Consider the following 25,183-nt stretch of genomic DNA (forward strand, 5'->3'; position numbering starts at 1 on the left):
TAGTGTTCATTGGTATTCGAAATAGTTTACCTTGTAGTGAAATTTAAATGGATTGTTCCTGTGAGGTAGTACAGGTGATCAATTAAAAGTTACGGGTTGAGAGGCTGTGGTCTATCTGTAAAACAACTTCTTCCTGATGTTTCGTAGCCAACTGCGGGCAACATCTTCGGAGGTGAGTCAATGATAGCAGCCAGGTCGTGGAGATCCCATTTATATAGAGGGCATCACCATACGTCACATGGGGCCGACTGTAAGTCTACCTCTAACTAATGTCATTATTCTGGATTGAATGTAATCGATCGTCACGTCGTTGGAACAAAGTGGACCACCATATCCTGTCTAACTTTAAGCCTTCCTTTATTCTGTTGAAATTATTGTGGTGGTCCTGAATTTCTATAGTTTTCGTATACATACCTGCAAAATAATTGGTGTTCTGGCGAATACTCTTGTCTCACTAAATTTTATTTCATGATCACCATCTTTAAAAACTTGTTCTACTTCAGCTAATTTGTCGGTACATCCCATTTGACAGTTTTGTGTTCAGTTTAGCAGGTATCGACACTTCTTATCTTTGCTCCAATATAAACCTTCCCACAGCCACATGGAATTTCATACACCTCAGGAGTTGCTTAAGAGGTGTCGTGCGTCTTTCGCCAATCTTAAGCACTGACTAATCTTGGTCAGTAAAATTCTTCTGGGTTTGAGGCCGCATTGTCAATAAAATTCTTCTGGGTTCGAGGTCGCATTGTCAACTACAAAATTTTATAATTGACAATGCGGCCTCAAACCCAGAAGAATTTTATTAGCTGTGGCGACGGCCTCAGAAGCTTATGTTTCCACTCACTAATCTTCTTTGTGGATCTAAAGACTATTTCAACTAGAAACTTGGCCAGAACTTTCCCAATACGGTTCGTAGTATATATTAATAAATAAATGGAACAAAAACTTTTCCAGCTGACAGTTGTTCTTGCTGAATGTTGTCACACACTTTCCTTCTGGGATGAAGTGCTTGATATATCTCGTTGTCAGCATATCCATTTTTCTTAAGTCATTCGCAAATGATTTAGATCATCTTGCAAATACTGGCTCACACATCTCACTATCTCTATCCACCAGTGTTCTAATAACACCTCTCTTCAGCCTGGGATGATGGTTCAAATCCTTATGAAGGTAATGCTCAGTGTGTGTTTCATTTCTATACACTTTCTGCCCTAGACTCGCATCTGCCTGTTTAATTACTGATACATCCAAAAAATTTAGTTGTCCATTTCTCTGTTCCTCTATAGTAAATTGTATCCTTGGATTAATACTATTCAGATACACCAAGAAACCATACAGTTCTCTTCACTGTGATTCCATATCACAGAAGTCTCATCCACATACCGATACCACTTTAAAGGGGTTTTACTGCCAGACTGCAGCGCCTGTTCAAAAAATTCCATGAAAAGATTATCAACAGCTGGACTCAGAGGAATGCCCGTGGCCATGCCTTATGCTTGTTCGTGGAACTCATTATCATACTGGAAATCAGTCATGGACAGGCAATGTTGGGACCTGCACAGCCTGGTACCCAGTCGTTGACTCACCTCGGAAGTTGTTGCCTGCAGTTGGCAATGAAATGTCATGAAGAAGTAGTTTCACAGATCGACCACAGCCTCCGAGGCCAGACGTTTTAACTAATGAAGATGAAGATGCTGACTGAAAGTCAACACATTATGATTAGTACGGGTGGAGTTTACACCTACCGACTGGAGTAAATTAATAAGTTCCCTTTACCGACGCTCTGACTTCGATGAAACGGTTGAAGAGTTCAAAGAAAACTTGTCATTTCAAATAGGTATGCCAATCGTACAATTATAGTTAGTGGGGATTTCAGTCTACCCTTGATATATTGGCGAAAATAAATGTTTAATGTCAGTGGTAGGCATAAAACGTCGTTAGAAACCGTTCTGAAAATTATTTCGAACAATGAGTTCAGGAGCCCACTTGAAGTGTAAATGGTTGCGAAAACATCATTGATATCTTAATAACCCTGACCAAACAGGGAGCATAACAGATAAAGGGATTAGTGACCGCAGTGTTCTGTAGCCATGAAGAGTTCACAAGAGTGAACACTGTAACATCGAAACTAACTAAAATAAACACAAAAGTTTTGCCCTTGCAAAAGCAGATAAAAATTCGCTTGACACATTCCGAAGAGACAGTTTCCACTCCTCCAGATAAATCTTTCTAAACATAGTCCAGATGTTGTTTAAAGTAAAATAAGTAATAACTGAGAGATATGTGTCAAATTAAGAGGTGGTGCTGACACGAAACAAGTCAGCCCTTTGGTGCAGAAGCAATGAAATTCACATGCCAAATTTAAAAGAATGCAAAAACCACAAATATGGCGAAGTTTCACAGAAGCTCAAAATTTATCTCGAATTTCAATAAGAGAGACTTTTAATAGTTTCCAGAACGACACTCCGTCTCGTAATCTGGATGAAAACCCAAAGAAATTCTGGTTGTATGTAAAGTATACAGCTGACATGGTGCATTAATACCTTCACTGCGTGATAACAATGGTAAAGTTACTGACGACAGTGCTACTAAAACGAGTTAGTGAAGGCGAATTTCCTAAATTCCTTCACAGGAAAAGCAAAGTAAGTATTCCAAAATTCTGATAAAGAATAACTGCCTACATGAGTAAGTTAGAAGTGGGTATCCTAAACGTAGTGGAGCAGCTTAAAACGCTTAAGAAAAGCAATGCCTCTGGTCCAGATTGTACACCACTCAGATTCCTATCAGAATATGCTGATACAATAGCTCTATACTTAGCAGTCATGTACAACTCTTCAACTGCAGAAAGATAGGTACCCGAAGACAGGATATTTACACAAATTACACCAGAACCCAGAAAGGAAATGGGAGTAATCCGATGAAATGCCGACATATTCCACTAAAGTCGCTTTGGAATAGGTTTTTGGAAAATATTATCTGTTTGAACATTATGAATTACCTTGAAGACTTCATTTATTGACAAACAGCCAACACATATTCGACAACCATAATTCTTGTGAAACATAACAAGCTCTGTATTCTCGCAAAGTAATGGCTGATTTGGACAAATGACATTACATGAATTCCATATTTTTTGGTTTACAGAAGGCTTTTGGCTCAATTCCTCACAAGTGACTTTCGATTACATTGTGTGCCCCTGGAGTAGCACCCTAGTTGTGTGCACTGATTCGTGATTTTGTACCAGAAAGGTCACAGTTCGTAATAACTGACAGAAAGCCATCGAAGTAATATCTGACGTTTCTCAAGTAAGTGTTATAGGCCCTCTCTTGTCTCTGACCTACATACACGATTTAGGAAACAATCTGAGCAGCTCTCTTCGATAATTTGCAGATTATACTGTCATTTACCTTATTGTAAAGTCATCAGATGATCAAAACGAATTGTGAAGTGATAAAGATATCGGTATGATGTGAAAAATAGCAATTGACTGTAAATAATGAAAGTTATGAAGTCAACCACCTGAGTACTGAAAGGAATGTGCTAAATTTCGTTCACAATATATGTATCATACAAACCTAAAAGCTGTGAACTCAACTAAATATATAGGAATTACACTCACAAATAAATAAAATCATAACATTCATGTAGATAATGCTCTGGAGAAAGCAAACCAAAGACTGATTCCTTGGCAGACCACTTGGAAAACGTAACAGGTCAACTAAAGAAACGGCTTGTCTGTGCTCTTGTGGAGTATTACAGTGTGGTAGGGCTCATCAAAGAAATTCAGAAGAGGACAGCTCGTTTTGTATTATCGCGAAATAGACAGTGCTATAGATATGCTACATGAACTGGGGTCGTGGTAAAAAACAAAGGTGTTTTTCACTACAGCAAGACTTTTTCATGAAATCTCAAACACGAATTTTGTCATCAGTGTGGTATTTTATTGGTGCCCATCTACGTAGGGAGAAATTATCATCATAGTAAAGTACGAAAAATCAGAGCTCACATGGAAAGATGTACATGTTCGTTTTCCCTGCACGCAGTGAGAGTGGAATGGTAGAGAAGTAGATTAAAATGATAGTTCCATGACCCTCTGCCAGGCCATTAATTGTGAATTGCAGAATACTAATGTAGATATAGATCAGCCATCATTGTCATCTTACATACGTCTATGCTCGTTGGCTTAGGACGTTTAGGTGGTGTGGCTAACTGTCTCAAAGCCAGTTGCTCTTCACATATTTACCAACTGTACCCTCATTTCATTTTCTGGAATACCACAGCAACAGCAGCAAGTTGCTTCAGTATCTTCATCACCACCACTCCCATTACAGCATGCCATGGCCAAAAAGTGTATTAACTGTGTATAATACGTAGTAGACGTATTCATCAGTTATTATGAAGATGCAAATGCTGCGAGGGAGTTGTACGTAGATATTTAAAAAAGAAAGTACCACCCACTACTGACACAATAGTAACGAAACATAATAAGAGTTTCAGGTACATTAGTACTTAAACGTTCGTTGTATGGACAGGCATTTTAAACAATTCAAACTTACGCAACACTTAATTCATGTTAGTTGTAGTAATGTGATATGACATGATGGGCTCAGAGATGTAAGGAGAACAGGGCAGTGTGTGCTTCCGTAAGTTGCTGGAGCAGTGGCCATGGGTGTGGTTGTGTTCATGGATGGATGCTAACGCTGATATCAGTGAAAAATGACATGCATCTCAACTGAGCGGAATTTTGACCCTGTGAATGCAGAGCAGAGGGCACTTGGAACAGGAGCTGCTACATGTACAATCAGCAGAAGCACATGGAGGAGGCAGGAAGGTCCTGTCATTGTTTTCCTTCCAACGTCCGCTCAAATATCCCCTTTTCATCCTGTGCACCTCAGGCCCTAGCTCCGTTACTGTCTTCTCTCTGTCCCCCTCCCTGTCCCCTGTCGCCTCTCTCTCTCTCTCTCTCTCTCTCTCTCTCTCTCTCTCTCTCTCTATCTCTCTATCTCTCTTTGTCCGCCCACATGAAAGCAGCAACCAAGCCTGCATCTGTACAATTCGTTGTAGATGCTATTTTAACAGGTCATACTCAGTATTGTAAACTTGATCGATGTCAATATTGGTTCCTGTTCCACCCATCCTGCTTTGTTAAACCCGTGCGCAATGACCCTACATCATGTATCACTTGGCCAAGACATGCACTGGGCTTGCAAAAACTTGTCACAGGAAACTTGTGAAAGGCAACAAGATTGCTTCCTTGCATAAAGTTTGTGCTGCTCTACATCATAGAGTGACAAGTGGTGGTTGAGAGGGTTATGCCAGTTTTCACAGCCTTCATCTTCACTCCATTTTTTGAATGCCAACAAGCACTCTTTGGCCTATTTTGACTTAGTGGATATCTCTAAGCTCATACCTTTGCCGCAGTGTCATTTCAACCACGGGTGCCTTTCGAATAGCATTGTAAGCAGTGAGTACCAGACAGACAAGGTCATATGGTAATGCTTTGCTTAATTCATGCTGCTATTGACATGGCTTTGCAGATTTTTTGACAGTCACTGTCAGTGTGCACACTGGACAGAAGCATATATTTGATAAGAGCTAGCAAGAGAATGGGATGAGATCTACAGGGAACCTGATGCCAATTTCAAATTTAATGCGAAAATAATTTCCCTAAGGAATCAAACAAAACGTAATCGTAAGAAACAATCTAAAAAGCTGTGACTTAGTAAACAGATAAGAATATGTTTTATGCAGAAAATGGAAATTTATTTTACAGCTAGAAGGATAATTATCCAGAAAGAGCAAAGTATTAAAAAAAAAACTTTCACTGTATTAAGAAAAGGTATTAAAAAGTCAAGAATTGTGTGCATAATGTCTCAGATTCGCACCTCTGATAATAAAACAGTTTGGGATATTGCTAGAAAGGAAACAGGACAGTCGAAATCACAGGAAGACTGTATTTCTATCAAACTCAATGAAAAGTTTAACAAAAACCAGAAGTAAGACGTAATTTCAATAATCATTTTGTAAATGGTGTAAAGAAAATAGGATCCAGGTGTTTATTAGGAAATAATAGGATGTACATGGAAGAAGCAGTATCTGTGCAATTTGATAGAATTGAAATTCAACGCACCTCAACTGAAATTAGGAAAATAATAAATTCGCTCAAAGTAAAAGCTCGCATGGAACTGATAGCACTTCCAGCAGAGAACTGAAAGCCTGTTGTGAGTTGGACATGCACTAACGGTTTAATTCGTATTTAAGTGGAAGAGTCCAGAAGGTAGAAATTAACAGTAACAGTAAAGTCAGCGGTCCTCTAACTGGGGAGGTATCAAGAACAATGTCCCACAGTGTTCGTTTTGTTCCCCAAATTTTTCTTAATATATGTTAATGACTTGGCACTCTACATTCATGAAGATGCAAAACTAGTTATTTTTCTAATGATGCAGTAATCATACCCAAACAATAATTAGCTGAGGAAATTGTGATTTATGTCATTCAGGAAATGAAGTGGTTGTCTACAGATAATCTCACAACAAATTTTGAGAAAACAGTATATATTGTTCTGTGCAGTAAATGGCATAATACCATTGATAAATATAGATTTGGAACAGAAATCTGTTGCTAAGCAGAATATTCGAAATTTGTGGGTGTGTGCATTGATGAAAAATTAACTGGAAGAAACGCATCAATGAGCCGATGAAACATTTCAGTTCAGCATCTTATGCTTTAAGGGTTATTGCAAATTTTGGTGACAAACATATCAGTAAATTAACTCATCATTAAGAGAAAAAGTATTCATTGTACAAAAGTGCATAATCAGAATAATAGGTGGAGAGCACCCAAGACCACCTTGCAGATACTTAGGGAATTGGAGGTATCAGCAGTACATTTACAATATGTACATTAACTTATGGAATTTGTTATTAATGATGAACCACAGTTCAAAGATAACAAAAAATGGTTCAAATGGCTCTGAGCACTATGGGACTCAACTGCTGTGGTCATCAATCCCCTAGAACGTAGAACTACTTAAACCTAACTTACCTAAGGACATCACACACATCCATGCCCGAGGCAGGATTCGAACCTGCGACCGTAGCAGTCGCACGGTTCCGGACTGCGCGCCTAGAACCGCGAGACCACTGCGGCCGGCTCAAAGATAACAGAAAAGTGCAGTGGGCTAAATCTGACTGTGGCACAGGAAGAGATGAATTGTGCTCCCCCAAAATTGTTTGGTCGTTTACCAGGTAGCATTAAAAGTCTGACAGATAGCCAACTAGCATCTAAAAATAAATCAAAAGAATTATGAATGATGGCATCGTCTACTCAGCAGATGAATTTTTAATTACAAAATAGTGATTGTAAATAGAAAATATTCGTTGTGTAAAGAAACCTAAAGTTAAACTCACAAGCTCCACATGGCAAAATGTCATATTTATGATCTGGGGAACGAGTATTAATGTAATTTAATGTAGTGTAATGTAATGTAGTGTAATATCATGAAACCAGGCAGGGACTGTACACTTAATTAGATATTTAGAGTAAAAGGTTCTAAAGTGTGTGTGTGTGTGTGTGTGTGTGTGTGTGTGTACCCACACGGATGATGTACACTCTCCAGTATACAAACCTCACCAAATGCGGAAAGCTTCAATGGGTGGTCCCTTAATTTTTCTCTTTATCACAAATTGTTTCCATGATAGAATCAGAGTGTGAAGGATATCAGGGAGATACTGTGGGGAAAGGATGATGAACATTCAGTGATTTCAACTTCCTATGAATTATGACAAAGGAAATAATAACCTCACTCTCAACTAGGGCAGAAAGCCACACCAACATTTGTAACTGAATTGCTCAGTAAAAACACAGGTAGCAGTGATGGATATGGAGCACTTAGTCCAGTGCCCAGTCTGTCACTTAGCAAAGATACAAGGTGACAATTATTAAACTGTATGAAAAAATCGTAAATTAGTTACAAACTACAGCGTTTACACACTTTATTCCACATGTAAACCTTTCTACAGATATTCTGATTTAGATTGACATGTTTGATATGCCTGCCAACATTGGCGATGCTGTGGTACAGCCAGAGTGCATAATTCTGCAATACCCACTGAAGTGTCGGAACATCAATGTCGTTGATGACCCCCTCAATGTCGGTTTTCAGCTCAGTAATGGTTTTGGGGTTACTGCTGTACACCGTGTCTTTAATATTGTATTGTACGTTAACTGGGGACCTAGGAAAGACAGAGAGGCTCCATCCCCACTGCAGCTGCAGTGGTCCACAACCCCACAACAACTACGACAGTCCACCCCTCTGCCACCCCACACCGAACCCAGGGTTATTGTGCGGTTCGACCCCTGGTGGACCCCCAGGGAACGTCTCGCACCAGATGAGTGTAACCCCTATGTTTTCGTGGTAGAGTAATGGTGGTGTACGCATACGTTGAGAGCTTGTTTGCACAACAATCGCTGACATAGTGTAACTGAGGCGGAATAAGGGGAACCAGCCAGGCTGGCGTTGTCTTTAATATAGCCACACAAAAAGTACTCGGATCTGCTCAGATCCGGATTAGGGATGTTTCAGAATTCCAGTAATTTATTATTTTATTTTTAAGTTAAATTCTTGTAACTCTGATTGCTAAGACCTGATACACTAATAAAAAAATTACATTATCCCGCTATTGCAGGGTAGTACTGCAGCAATAAAACAAAAACGAGGGAATATCACCAAAAGAAATATTTTGTTGCAAAGGAAATGCGCCATTCAAAACAACAAAACGAGTGCACACACAGGCATCTGCAGACATCGATGTTAAAAATTCTGCATTATTTTCTAACAACAAACTGCTTTCAGTATGTTTCATTCTTGGGCTGATTTTGATTAGTGACGTCACAGCTGCTTACATTTCTAACAGAAGATGGTGAAATATCGCGAATGTAGGTTTCAGAAGTGTTCCTTTCAACGTAAATGTAAGATGATGATGCGTGTCAGACTGTGAGATGAATTCCTTAAATCATGGAGCATTATATTCCCATTCAAGACTTAACGCTTAGGACCAGCAATGTTGAAAAATTTGGTCTCAAAATACCAGCAATTTATGCCATAATTTTAAATTTTGTTGGCACACTTGCATTTCATATATCTTGAAAAGATAATACACACAAAAAATGACCAAGTTTCGAGTGTAGTGTCTCATAATTATTATAGTTCTTTCATTGATTACAGATTATGCATTAATGCTGGCAAAAAGTATAGTTGCCTTTTCAAAAACAAGACTGAAGTAAGTCCTTGAGCGATTTCACATGTAACAAGCTTTACTGTGGGAAAAGTCAGTGGTGTACAGAACATGTAAACAGCCATGTAACCCACAAAGTGTCCAGTGCACATCAGTGACATTTATAATCGTGCTTGTCAGAAATATAAAGCTGCTAAAATTGAAGCTGGTGCTCCTAGGGTCCCGCCTAACCACACCTCGAAAAAAACAGCAAAAACTTTTGAAAAGTCAATATTATATATCAACACTAAGCTTCTCTTGTAGTTGTACTGATGTATATTAATTTAATCATTAACTTCTTCCGTTTGTGTGTTTGCACATCTTAACATTCATGTTGTCATTGGCTGACTACATCATTGCCTATGCTCTGAATATTTGTGCCATCTTTGGCGAGATCATGTGACGAGCAATGCTTGGCTGGCAAAAGCATGCCACAATCATGATTTCAGTGCTTTGGAAGCTAGCGTAATGTAATTGTGTTTATACTTACGTGATACAAAAATATGTAGTGTACATGTTTCCGTACATCAAAGATCTTTCAAAAATGCTTTGATTTTTGCTAGGTTGAGATTCATAAAGTGCCAGGAAGTTATGCATAGGTTTATAAATCCATAACCATTCAAGGGATTGATATGGTTTACAGCTCCTAGGGAAATGATACCATCTTTTGACATGGAAGAATGTACTTCCATCCAGTAAAAAGTTTTTGAGCCTAGAAAGCGCGTTTCTAATTGGGAAATCTGGGAAATTTTTTCTTGCCAAAGTATACCCCCTAGTTAAGGTTTAAGCCTTCCATATGCAATGAAGTGCCTATTGACAAGAAACACTGTGCACTAGTGGTACGCTTGTTTTATCAGACCAGTGGCACTGCATTGGAAGAATATTATTGAAATAAATGTGTTGAAGAATACAATCAAGAAATTTGAAGAAATAGGTGAATTGAGTGGTGCAGCAAACACTCATAGTGGTTGCTCAAGTTGCTTTTAGTACAACCGACCATGCAGCAGATGGCTCAAATTCTGCAGTGAGTGCTAGAGTACTCACACTAACACTCTGCCTCTGACTGTGCCTCATCCCAATCAACAGTTCAAAACATTTTGTGGCACATTTTACACTAGTATCTCTCTAAGGCTCAGAATGTGTTGCTAAAGAAAGCCCATGACTAAAGAAACCCATGATAGGATACAACGCTGTGACTTTGCTTTCATTTTTGGCATGCATGGAAATGAGTGACCTTTTGCTGGGGAATATTCTTTGGATGGGCAAGGCATATTTTACTCTGCATGGGGCTGTGCATACACAGAACTGTCACATATGGGGTTGTCTTCCCAAATCTTGTGCAGGAACATCCACTCCACTCAGCTTACGTGACAGTGTGGTGTGATTTCACAAGTCACATCTGAACCTTATAAAGACCTTGTTATGCGACGAGATTCCATCATTTCAAGAACATAATAGTGTCTGTGACATTATTTTGATGTGAGATGGGGTGGCATGATATGTCAGTTGTTGAGTGAACAATTGGTTTCATGAAACCTTCAGTATCATCCACGTTATATCTATGTAGTTTAAAGATATGTGGCCTTCGAGATCCCCTGACCTAAACTGATGTGACATGTGGATGTTGGGATATGTGAAAGATTATTTGGGGATGTATCCAGATACTCCTGATGAGAAGGATATCATATGATGACAATCAACCTTATTAAACTGGATATGCTGTAGGCAACTGTTAACCATGTCATGTCATGGACCAGCATTTTGTAAATTCAGTAGACCATTTTGAACATGTAACTTCTGATCATATCCTAATAAACGTATCAGAACCATCATTATCATTGGTCTGATCGTTTCTCCTCTTTTTTCCTGCACTGATACCTCATTCTCACTGCTTACAGCGCCATATTTTCACCTGGTGGCGGAAATTGAAAAATTATTTTTCAGTGTACTTGGTGAGGATACCAGTTAATGAACACCCTACAATGTTACAGCATCCTGCAAAGTATAGAGCCCACACTGCAGCACCCAGAACACTGTCAGTTTAATTATAATCACTTGAAACGCCCCAGATCGACTTCTTGTCATGAAAACAGGGTGCTGTTCAGACAATTTTGTCCTAAGTAGAGTCATAATGAAGTTGCTATGATGTCTTGCAGAGATACCACACTCGTTCTAAGATTGCTACTCAGCAGGAATTTTTATCAACAGTGTGTGTTTATTGTTATTACAATGTAATAACTATGGTGACTGCTGCCAGTGTTTTTTACAATATGCAGTGTGTGCCACGTCTCTCTAACCATTCAAACCAGCCTGAACAGACTTATTATTCTCAATGAGTTCTGTCCGCAGTCATGGTCTAGTAGCTGGCATTGCTGCTTCTAGATCATGGGTTCCCAGGATTGATTCCTCGCCGCGTTGGGGACTTTCTCTGCCCAGTGACTGGGTATTTGCATTGTCCTCATCATTTCTTCATCATCATCTGTGACAGTGGCTACCTTTGACTGTGTAAAAAAATAGAATGTGTAAAAAGTAGGACTTCGTACAGGTGCTGAAGACCGTGCAGTTGAGTGCCCCACAAACCAAACATCATCATCCATGAGTTCTGAGCCTAAAAGAACCGTACTTCAACTATATTGATTATTGAGGGGGTTGGTAGTCTTCGGGAGTGGTGACCCCATTGCAATACTAGCTTATATATATGCAGTGGGACTTCGCAACCAGCTTCAGCCGAAAGACCAAGTAAATGTGGCGAGATGTCCTATTAATCCCCCGACCTTACTAGTTGTCAGATGGAGGGGTACCAGAGTAGATAGATACATTGTAAGAAAGCGTTTTTGTTCATAATGACAGCTCTTTGGTTTGAGAATCGAGACAACAAAGGAATAAAGTAGAGGTAACATCTGCAGTGCCAACGTTTATAACATATGTGGTCTAAACCATTAGCAGTGTTATTGTCCAGGGTGTAGTATGTGTGTCAATAAAATATATTTGCACTTCCATTGACACTGCATGAATAGTGTATGAATGTACCTGCAACAAAAATTGTTGTGCAGTAAAGATTAAGGATTTGACACAAGTACCCAGTACCTACACAATGCTTACATGGAGGTCTCTAAAACAATTGATAAATAACTAACATCAAAATTTATTTATTGTTGAACTTTTCCACATATTCTCTTCAATTTCTGGTTTGTTTATGGTTGACTGGCATAGCATAAAATTTTAATTGTAAGTTTCATTTCTAGTACTTTGAGAAACAGAAAGGTATTTGTTTGAAACTTTACTTGCATATTTTTTCCGATTTCTTTCTTAATTATTAATATACAGTTACTTCACTTTCCTATGTTGTATCTAATTGAGTTAAAAATAAATAACAAGATTTAGTGATTCAGTTGTCAACTTCTAGAATCTGACACACACCATGATCTCAGTTACGTTCAAAAATCGTGTGATCCCAATTACAAGTTTATAAACACTCGAAATTTACCAGACCCATGCCAAACAGAACTATATACCCAACACATTGCAAAAAAGTGAAAAGTTACAGTCAGAACAAAAGATAACACTGGAGCAGGCACGCTTTCAGTATCTGTAATCTTCTATTTCCAACATGTTCCACATACTGGGGACCAGAAACACATCACAATTTTGATCTGTGGGAAAGGGTTTAACTGCAGGTGGAATAATGGGACCCAGATAGTACAGGGGTAGCTCATGCATCAGCTGTTATCACTGCCACTCAGTATGAAGTGTCAGCCTGCAGTGTTTAATGGTGATGATGTGGCCATTAATGTGTGTGTCCTTCAGTCAATGGTGTTCTGCAATGCCAGATGACCAGATGTTGGGAAGATGTAGAACTTTTAAAAAAGGCTCACTGCAGATGTACTGGAAAATTTACAACCATTTCCATCCTTTCAGACAGTATTTCCATTTGTTCAAGGCTTCATATAAGTTGCAGTGCCAAAAACGCAGTCTTAGATTGAAACCATCTGCAAGTGTACATTCATTCATCAGTTTGCAATTTTTCCCCCTTGATTCCTGTGACAATGTTCTTGTTCATGAACAGTCATTATCCACCTAATTAACATCCATACTAGATACCTAATCAAAATATTGAAGCTTGCACTAGTTCTTGAATCACTGGGAATCAAACAAAAAAAATCTGTTTACCAGGTGAAATAAATATATCATTGCCAGAGGTGAAAGTGTCTGCAAAACAAAGAAAAGGCACTTAACAAGCTAAGATAATGGAAGAGGAACATTTAAAAATTATTTCTCTGATTTCAATCTTAAATGCCTTGAACTTAAGTATTTTGAATTATAACATGTAAGTGATACATCTTTTGATAAATTTAATAAATTTGTGTAGACTATCAACTTGTAGCAATGTATTTTAAAAAGATTGTAACACATGCAATTATTTTAATTCTGATCTAAAAATTTCAAATCAAAGTGACAGTGTCTCAGATTAATCATTATTGAATTTCCTCTGGTTATTTTCGTTTTAAACCATTTTTACCTCATCAGTTCTTTCCTTCTGGTGGACTATTATAATTTTAAATTGCTAACAGTAAATATATGATTTCTTATGCACTTTTATGACTTGTGCCCTATAGTACTGGATTTATGGACATTCAAATATTGTTTCTTTGATATATATATATATATAAATAACATTCTGCTCCTCACTCTTCAGATTGACTCAGAGTACTGGTGGGAGGTGTGGCATATGTGAAGAAACGTGTCACCATCAACTGGTCCAGGATGAATTTGTGATAGATATGGAGAAGTCAACACAAGAGTTTGGTACGCATACAGGAGATGTGACTGTTGATAGTGAATGCTCAGTTGCTACCCAATATGACTGTAGTGCGAGGGAAAAGGAATTACATGTATATAGCTGTAATTTCTGCCAACAGGGCTTTCCTTCAAAATACAGACTCATAAAGCATGTGTTTATGCACATTGATGGCATGCAACCACCTTTGTATGTTTGTAAGTGGTGTTGTGAGATATTTGACAGTAAATTTAGTTTGAAAAAACATCTGAGAATGAGTGAGAATTATCACGTCTTAACTGCTGGCATCCATGAAAAATATGGCTATAGTGATGAGCATCAAAGCAGTATCCTTTTGGATAGTTTGCCAGAAGTTTCTGTTACAGAACACAATGTGTGGTCTTCATACAAGGAAACTTGGAAACCTTCAAAGAAGTCCTCTAATGACATGTGTAACACACCTATGGGAAATGATGCTGACAAAATAAGTGACTATGGAACTTTGTCTACAGCTGTTAATGTCAGGACCCAGGGTGATCTACTTACTGCAGACAGCATGCACAAATGTGGTATTTGTGGCAAATTGTGTGGTAGGTCAGGTCATCCCAAGAGAGAGAAATTACTTGACACTGGAAAGAAACCCCACAAATGTGAGATTCGTGGGGAATCGTTTTCTCAGTCAGGTCATCTCAAGGCAGAGGAATTAATTCGCACTGGAAAGAAACGTCACAAATGTAAGATTTGTGGGAGATGTTTTGCTACGTCGAACCATCTCAAGAGACACGAATTAATTCACACTGGAAACAAACCTCACAAATGTGTGATTTGTGACAAATCGTTTGCCCAGTCAGGGAGTCTCAAGACTCACAACTTAATTCACACTGGAAAGAAACCTCACAAATGTGAGATTTGTGGGAACTCTTTTACTAGGGCAGATTATCTCGAGACTCACATTTTAATTCACACTGGGAAGAAACCTCACAAATGTAAGAGTTGTGGGAGATGTTTTGCTAGGTCCAGCATTTTCAAGAGACACGAATTAATTCACACTGAAAACATACCTCACAAATGTGTGATTTGTGGCAAATCGTTTGCCCAGTCAGATTATCTGAAGAATCATAAATTAATTCACACTGGAAAGAAACCTCACAAATGTGAGATTTGTGGGAAATCTTTTCGTATGTCAGATAGTCTCAAGAGACACAAATTAGTTCACACTGGAAAGAAGCCTCATAAATGTGAGATTTGTGGCAAATCTTTTGCTAGGTCAGAGTATCTCAAGAAACACTTATTAAGTCACACTGGAAAGAAACCTCGCAAATGTGTGATTTGTGACAAATCGTTTGCCCAGTCAGGTAATCTGAAGACTCACAAATTAATTCACACTGGAAACAAACCTCACAAATGTGAGATTTGTGGGAGATGTTTTGCTTTGTCAGGTTATCTCAAGAAACATGTATTTCTTCACACTGGGAAGAAACCTTACAAATGTAATATTTGTGGGAAATCCTTTGCTGTGTTGAATGCTCTCAAGAGGCACACATTAATTCACACTGGAAAGAAATCCCATGAATGCGATATTTGTGGGAAGTCTTTTGCTAGGGCTTATCTCAAGACTCACATTTTAATTCACACTGGGAAGAAACCTCACAAATGTAAGAGTTGTGGGAGATGTTTTGCTAGGTCCAGCATTCTCAAGAGACACGAATTAATTCACACTGGAAACAAACCTCACTAATGTGATATTTGTGGGAGATGTTTTGCTTTCACTGGGAAGAAACCTTACAAATGTAATATTTGTGGGAAATCCTTTGCTTTGTTGAATGCTCTCAAGAGGCACACATTAATTCACACTGGAAAGAAATCCCACGAATGCGATATTTGTGGGAAGTCTTTTGCTAGGGCAGGCAATCTCAAGGCCCATCATTAATTCACATTGGAGAGTAACCTTACAAATGTGAGATTTGTCGAAAATCTTGTGCTGTATCCAGCATTCTCAAAACACATGCATTAATTCACATTCGAAAGTAACCTCACAGATGTGAGATTAGTGGGAAATCATTTGCTATGTCAGGCGATCTCAAGACACATGCATTAGAACACATTGGAAGGTGACTTCACAAATGTTATGTCTGTGACAAAAGTTTCACTAAATTGGGTACTCTCAAGACAGATGCATTAATTCACATCAGAAAGAAACTACAAGTAAGTGTTGGTTTACACAAATAGGTTTTCCTGGTTTGTGCCCTCAAGGCCAATAAAGTAATGGATGTAACAGGGGACAATAAATTGCAGTTCCTGTGAAATAATATTAAAATGTGGTAGAATTGTGGAAAAAAATGAGCAATGATGTGTACTATAGAGTGGTATAAGATAATGTGACAATATAAAAATCCATATCTACAGATTGTGATGTCAAGAACTTGTATTACTAAATACTCCAGAGACATGAATCAAATCTGTTTTTGTCATTAACACTGCTGCTCTTTCCTATCGATCTTGAGACAAGAAGATTGTGAATTGTGATAAATCCTTACCTTCGTCAGTAATCATAAGTACAATGCAATATTCAGTATAAGGCCAAGGAAATGTGATGACTTGCTGCTTAATATTCCAGACATAGTCATTATGTAGTACTCATAACTGCACTTTAGAAACAATGTTATCAAAAATATATCCATGGCACTTCCTGCACAAAGACTAGTAAACTCAACACTGGAGAAACGTGATTATGGCATTATTTAACTAATGTATGTTTTCTCAAGAGATCTGCTGTGTGTGTCATTAATAGTGTGTACATGTATGTTTTGTTCATATTAACCCTGCATTTGTAAACGTAACAACAAATATAACAATCTACTTAATAGCATGTTTGTCCACTTTTGGAATACATGAACAATTCTACATGATATGGACTTGACATGTCGTTTTCATATTTCTGGATGTATGTCGCACTAGTTGTACTGCACACATTCAGATCAGCTAAATGGTGTGGTTGAGACATAACTGTTAGTTACCATGCTACTCAGACCACTGTGTAGTCGTTCTTTACATGTGACAGTTACCTGCTGAAAGCTGCCTTCACTGTGGGAGAGCACATCAGGCATGAAGGAATGTATGTAGTTGCTATAAAGGTGACATAGTCTGCAACTGTCATGATGCCTTCACTTATTACCAGATGTCCCAAAGGAGCCAATGTGACTTGCCCCATAGCATAACGGGCCCTCGATCTGATGCCATTCACCTACATGACTGCATATCTGGATGTGGCATCTCACCTGGTGTAACAAGAAATGTCACACGTCCTGACAGTTGGCAGTTGTCATTAGCATTGACCTTCATTCCAGCATCAATGATCCCTTGTGCAATGCAGTTGCAATTGAAAAATTTGGTGGGTTAGTATGGAAACATACAGAGACCATATGTTGTGGAGCCCTATGTTCAAAAATGTACACTGAATTGTGTGTTTTAAAATGTGTATTGCCTCTCCAGCATTATTTTCTGTCATCAGATATGTCTCATATTGCCACGTTTCCAGCTTTACAGAGCAGACAAGCCTCTGATCTCCAAGATTTGTAATGAGGTATAGATGTGTTACATCTTTTCATAAGGTTATGGATTTATCATCTTTCAGCCACTTTCTTTGGATGTTCACAACAGTAGCATAGGTCCAGCCAACCAGCTTCACCACTTTTGAGGTGCTAGTTCCCAACTGCAATACCACTGTAGCCGGTCCTTTGCTAAAGTCACTTACGTCATTGGATTTACATGTTCACAACCTATCTAATTGGTAGAACAATTCCTTCTTAATCTCTGATCTGCTATACATGTAATCTGCTTACTGCATCATTAGTGTACAACATGGCATTCATTCTCCTCACAGGCAGTGTTCATGATATTTTTGCTCAGCAATGCATCTTCATGTAAATGGGTCAGATGGGAAAATGTGTAATCTAACAAAATCATTGTGCTTGGTTACCACTTACACCAGTGCACAATAGCTATATTTTTTTTGTGAAATTTTTTTGTTTCACAAAGCTCTGTACATAATTCAGAGATATTGTAGATAAGTGTTATGCACCAAAGTTCTTAATTCTTTGTTAAGCATTTAATACTGTGTAAGGTACATGCAAGAATAACACTTTGGAGAGCTGAGAACGTGAGTACTAAATATGTCTAGTGTTATATTCAAAGATGTTTCCATTCTGGATATTTTTCTTAATTTGTGTAAATAAACATGACGTTTTGGGAAATGTGTACTTATGCTTCATTTTTAATTTTAGAACGATTGTTTTTATTTTTGATTCCCTATTTGTTATTTGTGAAAGTGGTTTAGTACATGTTCCATCATATGTGTAACAACTGGGGTTGGTTATAATTAAGTGATTGGCACTGTTCTGTTTTACTACACTTTGTAGAGATGTGATTACATTTATTCCATCTTTCTCATGATAGGACATCCAGATGCATTTTTATTAAATATTGTTATTTTTTATTTTTATTATTTATTATTTATTTTTAAATATTTTACTAAATATTTTCCAGTAAAAGGAAAGAAAAACCAGGCTTCAGGACAATAGCCTTATATTCAGATGAATCTGAAAATATACTACCAAGTGTGGCGACTTTACATATTATGAATCTCTAAGAAAAACAGTAAAATTTGTAGTAACATGTTAAAAAAGGTTCACAATGTTAACTGAATGTCTAAGGGTGTCAGCTAAAGATGGATTATGTAGCGTTTCTCTAGTACAAGAGATGTAAGCAGAATATAAACATATTCAGTGGTTGTGTGGAAAACTACCCAAAGAACTGAGTCTACATAAACACAGTACATACCCACAAATTAAAGAGTGTAACTGCACCTATTTAAATAATTACCTAAGCTAATCACTACAGAATAAATTATTGTACAAGAATTGTCAAGGAAAAGTCAATTGTAGGATGTGGCTCCAGGAACACATGGCAATCAAGCATACTGTTAAAAAAAAAACAACGGAGAGTGCTTTAAAACTTCTGACTGGTGTTTACATCAGAACTCTACCTGTAAGGTCACTAACAACTGAGGGCATAGTGCTGGAGAATAGGGTGGCAGGGCACATCTGATCAGACTGAAAGCTGGTTCCAAGAGAGCCAAATTGAACCTCGCTATGCTCTTTGACCCTGTGTGACCATTAACAGCTGTCTGATTGGTTGCTGGATAGGTTTATGGAATTTTTCCTCACTAGCAATGCTTCCTGGAAGTGTAACCCATCAGCATCCTCACTGTCAGAATGGTATGAATGTGAGGAAGGCATATACAGTGGTAACTGGTACAGAACCAGCCCCTGCCTAGTCACAGCTCTGCAGTGAAACATATTTCATGAAGTTTTTCCCACTCAGTCTGTCAGTCTACCACACACATTTCAGTCTCACTCCATAGCATCAGGCTAATTATTTCAAAACTACAAAAGTGGTAGTTTAATGTTTGAAAATTATCCTTTGGACGGGTGGCTCTTGCTAAGGGATGCAAGCTTCTAATATGGGAAACAAAGAATTTCCAAAATACAGTAAAAAAAGTGGACAGAAATAGAAAACTCAAAAGTATTTAAGAAGTTACAGATAATAGTACAATAATTATGAGTTCGAATTGACTGATTTTGGTTATTGTAGAAATATATACAGCCAAGTGAGATGATGCACTGGTACAGTGGTGTTGTAGTGCAGAGGCAACAGATGTCCCAACCACGTTCTGAGGCAGCAGGGACAGCATGAGGGCTGTCAAGATGCGTCAGCTGTGCAGTGGCTAGGCTGCTGCAGTGGTGATTCCCGTGGGCAGTGATATAGTATTGTGGTCAGGAATGACAGCATTGGGGCCACCATTTGTTGTTACCAGTTGTGAAGATCATGAAAGACTGTAACACAGCATCGAAGGGGTGCAGCAGCAAAGGCAGGCTGGGTATTTCAATACAAAAGGAGGTTTAGCTAAATAATATTGGTAAGATTCATAATTTTTCTATAATCTCTGCAGTTTGTAGTATAAAAGTTAACATTACAAAGTTACTGAAGGATACATTACAAACTGATTATATATCCATAATAAGCTAATCTCATTAAGACAACTGTAGCACTATCATTGTTTTATTAAATCTTATTTCATGTACTCAATTGATACTGATTGTTAAATCCTACCTCATTGGTTTGGTCCTTAACTGAGTGGAATGTAACTCTCCCATGTTACAGAATAAGAAAAATGACAAAATTATGCAATGGAAACAAACTAATACATATTAGCATCCCTTCTCCTAATGCTTAGTCATAAACGAGAGTTGTGACTGAATTGTGCCAGGATCCAAAATCCACTTAAGTATAAAATTACCCAACAGCTGCTGCCTGTCCACCACTGGTTTTGGTGATCTGAATACTTCACAATATCCTTGATTACATATGATCCATATAACAATTATGAGGACAACTACAGTGACTGCAAGAGAGATGACACCAGGGCAACCACTGTATGTAGGTATTCCAGCTTACTCCACTCAGTGAAGTGTGCATTGATGTGGTCAGTGGTAACTTGCAATTTTCCCAAGCTAGTATTCGTCAGTGGTTTGCAGAAAGCGAGTCTTCGATTTGTTTGGTAGTTTAGACAGGCTGTCAGTTAGGTGCCGTCACAAAAGGTGTTTCAGGCAAATTAGCAGAAAAAGTTTAAAGCTGTTGTGTTTGTAAGTTAAATGAGCAGATAAGCTAATGGTGGGTGTGATACATCATAATTGTTATATGCATCATATGTTAGAGAAACTCGATAAGTCAGAAGTGTAAATGTATGGTTACAGCAGAGAACTGCTGCTATAGTTGACTGTGCTACCAAATACGGTAATCTGTTCCCAATGGGCATAAATAGAGATTTGTGGATTGCAACAACTGTGCTAGAGCAACGGAATTATTTAGGACCCTCTAAAAGCAATGCAATTTCACAATTCATGACACTGGCTCAGAGTAATAAGTTAGGCCTCTTATAATAATTATTATAAATGCACAGGTGAAACTCGAACTACATGACAGTCTGATGAATAACACTTGCAAGCAAACAGGACGTCCATTTGCCAAACATGGCGTTCATAAGTAGCTACACAGGCGACAAGTAAAGAAAAGGTGATAACATTCAAATTTGCAACTGGTGGAAGTCATGGGCAGGGATATCTGCACATTTAACACATCTGTAGATCATGACAGTTGTACAATAGCATTAGTGCAATAATACAGCAAGGTTGATACCTACGTGGAGTAGATCATTTGCATGTGTACTGATGCATGAAATGAATTATTAGTTATGGTTTGCTGGAAGGTTTCAGCTGGCACTAAGTTAGGGCTGAGTCTCTCTTGCAGTCATGGCTGAATGGTAGTGAGCAGAGTTTGAACATTCAACTGTTGCTTGGGTGTTATACAACAAGATCTGTAAAGCTTTAGTTATTTCCAGAGTAGCAGTGAGTTTGCACAGTTCCCTGTGAATGGTTATTAAGTCACGCTGGAGCGCGTTTTTAAGTCCCTAATATTGCAGTATTATCACAGTGACTATATTATGGGTTTGTCAGTTGGTAGCTGAAAGGTCTTCATTGTGAGTGAGCCATACATGCAAGCATACTAGGATTTCATGATACTGCGTAACAAAGAATGAAGCTCGCTGGGGAGCTTTGTCACAGCGATCAGCGTCAGTCTGATCAGGGATACCAAATTTGTTTTCAGCACAGCTGCACTTCCATTAAACCAAACTCGCATAGCATGGCGGAGTGGTACTGTGACTGGTTGTTCACAGGATGAACAGAGTCTATAATTTAGTGAAGGAGAATTAAATCAGTATGAAAAGACAGAGATGGTAGTACCCACTGTCTGGTCATTTCTGCTTGCATGCTGCAAAAGTTAGCACTCATGTGGAGGCAATTTCAACAGGGTACAAATGTTCGATGGCTTCACAGTCAAGATGATTGATCAGCAGTATTTATAGCTTGTTCACAGGTGCTAGTTGTCTTGAAATTTTGCACAAGTTTAAAAGTTCGGTATTCTTTCGAAAAAATAGTGATGATTTATGTTGAGTAGGGCTGAATGTTGAGAGGACTGAATTCACAGCCAGTTGCTTTTGGCATCCTTTTAGAAGGGACATAAGACGTTATAGCCTAGCATATTGCAGAATTTGGTCAACAGTTGGCTAATGTGTATGGTTTACTGTAGCTGTACTAATTATATACTTTGTTGTTAAATCGAATGTGAGTTTCTATCCTCACTTTTCTGAAAATCTAATGAGAATGAAACCACATTTTGGAAGTGTCCATTATGTAAACGGGCATGAATATGGAGATGTTAGATTTAGGACAAGGATGTCAAAATAGGAGCCAGTGGACCTACCCAGTAGTGATACCTCCCTTGGTGAGCTATGGGAAAGAGTAGAGGGCTAACCTGATAGAAAAATGGCCAAACCAGCTTCAATTGTCTGTAACGAAATTAAAGTTGCTGGTATTGGTTACAATTATAATTATAATGTATTAAAATATAACAGATGGTTTAATAAGGATGGGAGGTGAACTAGGTAGGGAATCATGATCAACTGTCCATGCACGTGATGTCTCAAGCAAACCAGCATGTTATGCACCATACAGGGTAGCCTATGTAATGGACTGAAAACAGGTGTTCACAGTAGTCAACTTTTGAAAAGGATTGTAGTCTTGTGACTGTTGAGGGACCTTACTGGTCCAAGCCAGTCCTAATTAAATTAGGTGATAATAAACAGATGGCAGAACATGACAGTATGAAGTGAGAAACAAATAAATTAACAGGAAAAGAGGTGACATCATGCACTACAATTACTGCAACTTACATTTAATCATAAAGGGAAGTAATAGGAAGGGCAGGAGCTTGTTGCTAGATGAATCAGTCGTTTTTCGTCATCTCATCAGCCTATCAAGGTGTAATGAACTTATGAGTAGTAGGAATCGAAGTGAGTGTGCTGCTGCCATACAAGATTAGTGTCATAAAGCCATAGAATTTTATTCTGGTGCTATAAAAATATGTCAAAGCTAAAGGTAGTAAAGGAATGTGAAATGGGCAGAAACGCCTATAGATACACGTGGTAAGTAAATGAGTTAAAAGAGGCAAAGCATTCATAGTTTTTCTCAGTGATGCAATGCTGGCAAGTAGTACGTTATCTTTGTAGGTATGTAAGACACTGGGGTGTGTCCAACTGTATACGTGTTTATAGTGTACTACATGTGAATGCATAATGTGGTACGTATTAGTGGACATGAGTCACAAAAGTAACCAGTATCAGAAATGTATGCATATACAGAGTCACTGCTCTCATGCTTAGTGACAGATGGGCAAGCACAGAGCAGTTGAACAGATTGCTTGAAGCATTCTAAATCTTTCCATACACGGAATGATGGTCATCAGATGTGTTTGCACTCATGTCATCAAAATAGCAGAGCCTAACTGGTAGGTAAAACACATCACTGGAAGGACAAATGCACAAAATTGTGGTTTAGTGAGTATTTAATTAGAGTATGAGCGTAACTGATAACATTGGTGGCGGCCACATTGGGAAAAGACATCATTATTCATATTTCTTCTTGAAGGAGTGAGCAAGGCTGAAATTGGTGTGGTGCCAGGAACTGCTTGATAAATGTGATTGTGTACTGCTGAATGATACATTTCATGCAGTGGAATATGTAGATAATCTCTTAGGTCCCCTTTTGCTCAATGACGACGAGTAATGTAGCACAAGTGTTCATAAGCATCAAATGGAGGCTCCAGTATTATTTTAAAAATATACTAAAGAGATAGATACTCAAGGGTAGATCAGTGTTAATACTGGAAACAATGTGGAACATTATTGCCTGTGTACACATAGTATTAAAAGCAGTGTCAGTGGTAGGTGAAACATGATGAGTCAAAATAACATGATAGTGTATGAATTAGAGATAGTTACCCGTTCAGGGAACACTTTGTTAGGGTCCAAGAGCGAATGTTGTGTTTCATAGGTGTTTGTGTTGTGTGTGAGTGAAGCCACTACAACCATAAGTGAGGTACTGTAGTTTTCAGTGTGCAAGTGGGGCACTCATGTTTTTGTGTGACAGCAAGATGAATGATGGTAGAAAGGACCATAGTATAAAGACAAATCATAAGTAAGTGGTGAGACCAGACCAGAGTCTGTGATGGCTAACCACACCGTGTTAGGAGGACGCCCCTGGAGGAACCAGAAGGCCAAGCAACATCCTCCTGTCTCATTTGCATGGGGTAGATGTTGAAAGACACTAACTGCCTGTCTAGCGAGTCTCATTGGTTCCTTTCACACATAAATTTTTGAGCAGTTAATGATATGGAATAAACAGGAGGGCTGTACATCGAACAAGGCATATCACATTTCTCACACTATATCATTGTTTATTGGTCGTACATCCTTATGTTAAATATAAGTTGTTGTAAAGAAAGACAGTGTAAGAGAGAGCAGTGCTATTACTTTCAGACTATGATGCACATTGGAAGCAGTTCTAAACTTTCTGGAATCACCTTTGTCCAATTGAAACATACCATATGAATATCTTAAAAGAATGATCAAGGTTCCAGATAGTTCTCTTATGGAGTGGTAAGTCCATAATTAACAAGGTATACATCTAATTTGTGAAACACATGAATGGAGTGGTGATATTCCCATTGGTAAGATATATGAGCCAAGATGATGTGGATAAATAATAAGTAGGCTTATTGGGGGCCTAGATGAAGTACTTAGCTATATTCCTGTCACTGATAAAACACTTACCGTTTGGCAACTGATGTGCCAAATCATTCCTCTAGAAAATAACCCTGGCTCCTTGGTTAACTAACCAATTGAGAGACGGCACATACCGTGCAATAAGTCTTTGGAGAATAGTTAAAGCAGACACTGCAACAAGGCAGCAGCGATAACTCATAGTATTGGCTGGAATAGTGAAATAGAACTGGAACTATGGTACTATGAGAGTCACATGGTCAAGATGTGCTCAGACTAGTCCCTTCTTAACGTAAGAAGAAGAACAGAACAGATAGAGGGACATGATAGTAGGGACAGGAGTAACAGGGAAGGGTTAAGAAACTAACTGCAATGATATGTGACTACAGAATT

General features: G+C 38.4%; 1 protein-coding gene across 7 annotated transcripts in view; it reads left to right on the forward strand.

The window, feature by feature from the left end:
- The window catches only part of LOC126427287 (zinc finger protein 83-like), a 183,177-nt gene that overhangs the window by 142,999 nt on the left and 14,995 nt on the right, over nucleotides 1–25,183 (forward strand). For 3 of the 7 annotated variants that reach the window (XM_050089564.1, XM_050089565.1, XM_050089566.1), the window contains one exon: nucleotides 13,972–18,305. The exons of 1 other annotated variant lie outside the window; for it this stretch is intronic. In XM_050089564.1, coding sequence (XP_049945521.1) covers nucleotides 13,972–15,790 — 1,819 coding nt within the window. In that variant the 3' untranslated portion in view covers nucleotides 15,791–18,305. Of the gene's footprint in view, nucleotides 1–13,971; nucleotides 18,306–25,183 lie in introns of those variants that run through there. 3 more of the 7 variants (XM_050089567.1, XM_050089569.1, XM_050089570.1) reach the window with 3 other exon arrangements.

The sequence above is a fragment of the Schistocerca serialis genome, chromosome 11 (genome assembly GCF_023864345.2).
Source record: "Schistocerca serialis cubense isolate TAMUIC-IGC-003099 chromosome 11, iqSchSeri2.2, whole genome shotgun sequence".
Lineage (NCBI taxonomy): Eukaryota > Metazoa > Arthropoda > Insecta > Orthoptera > Acrididae > Schistocerca > Schistocerca serialis.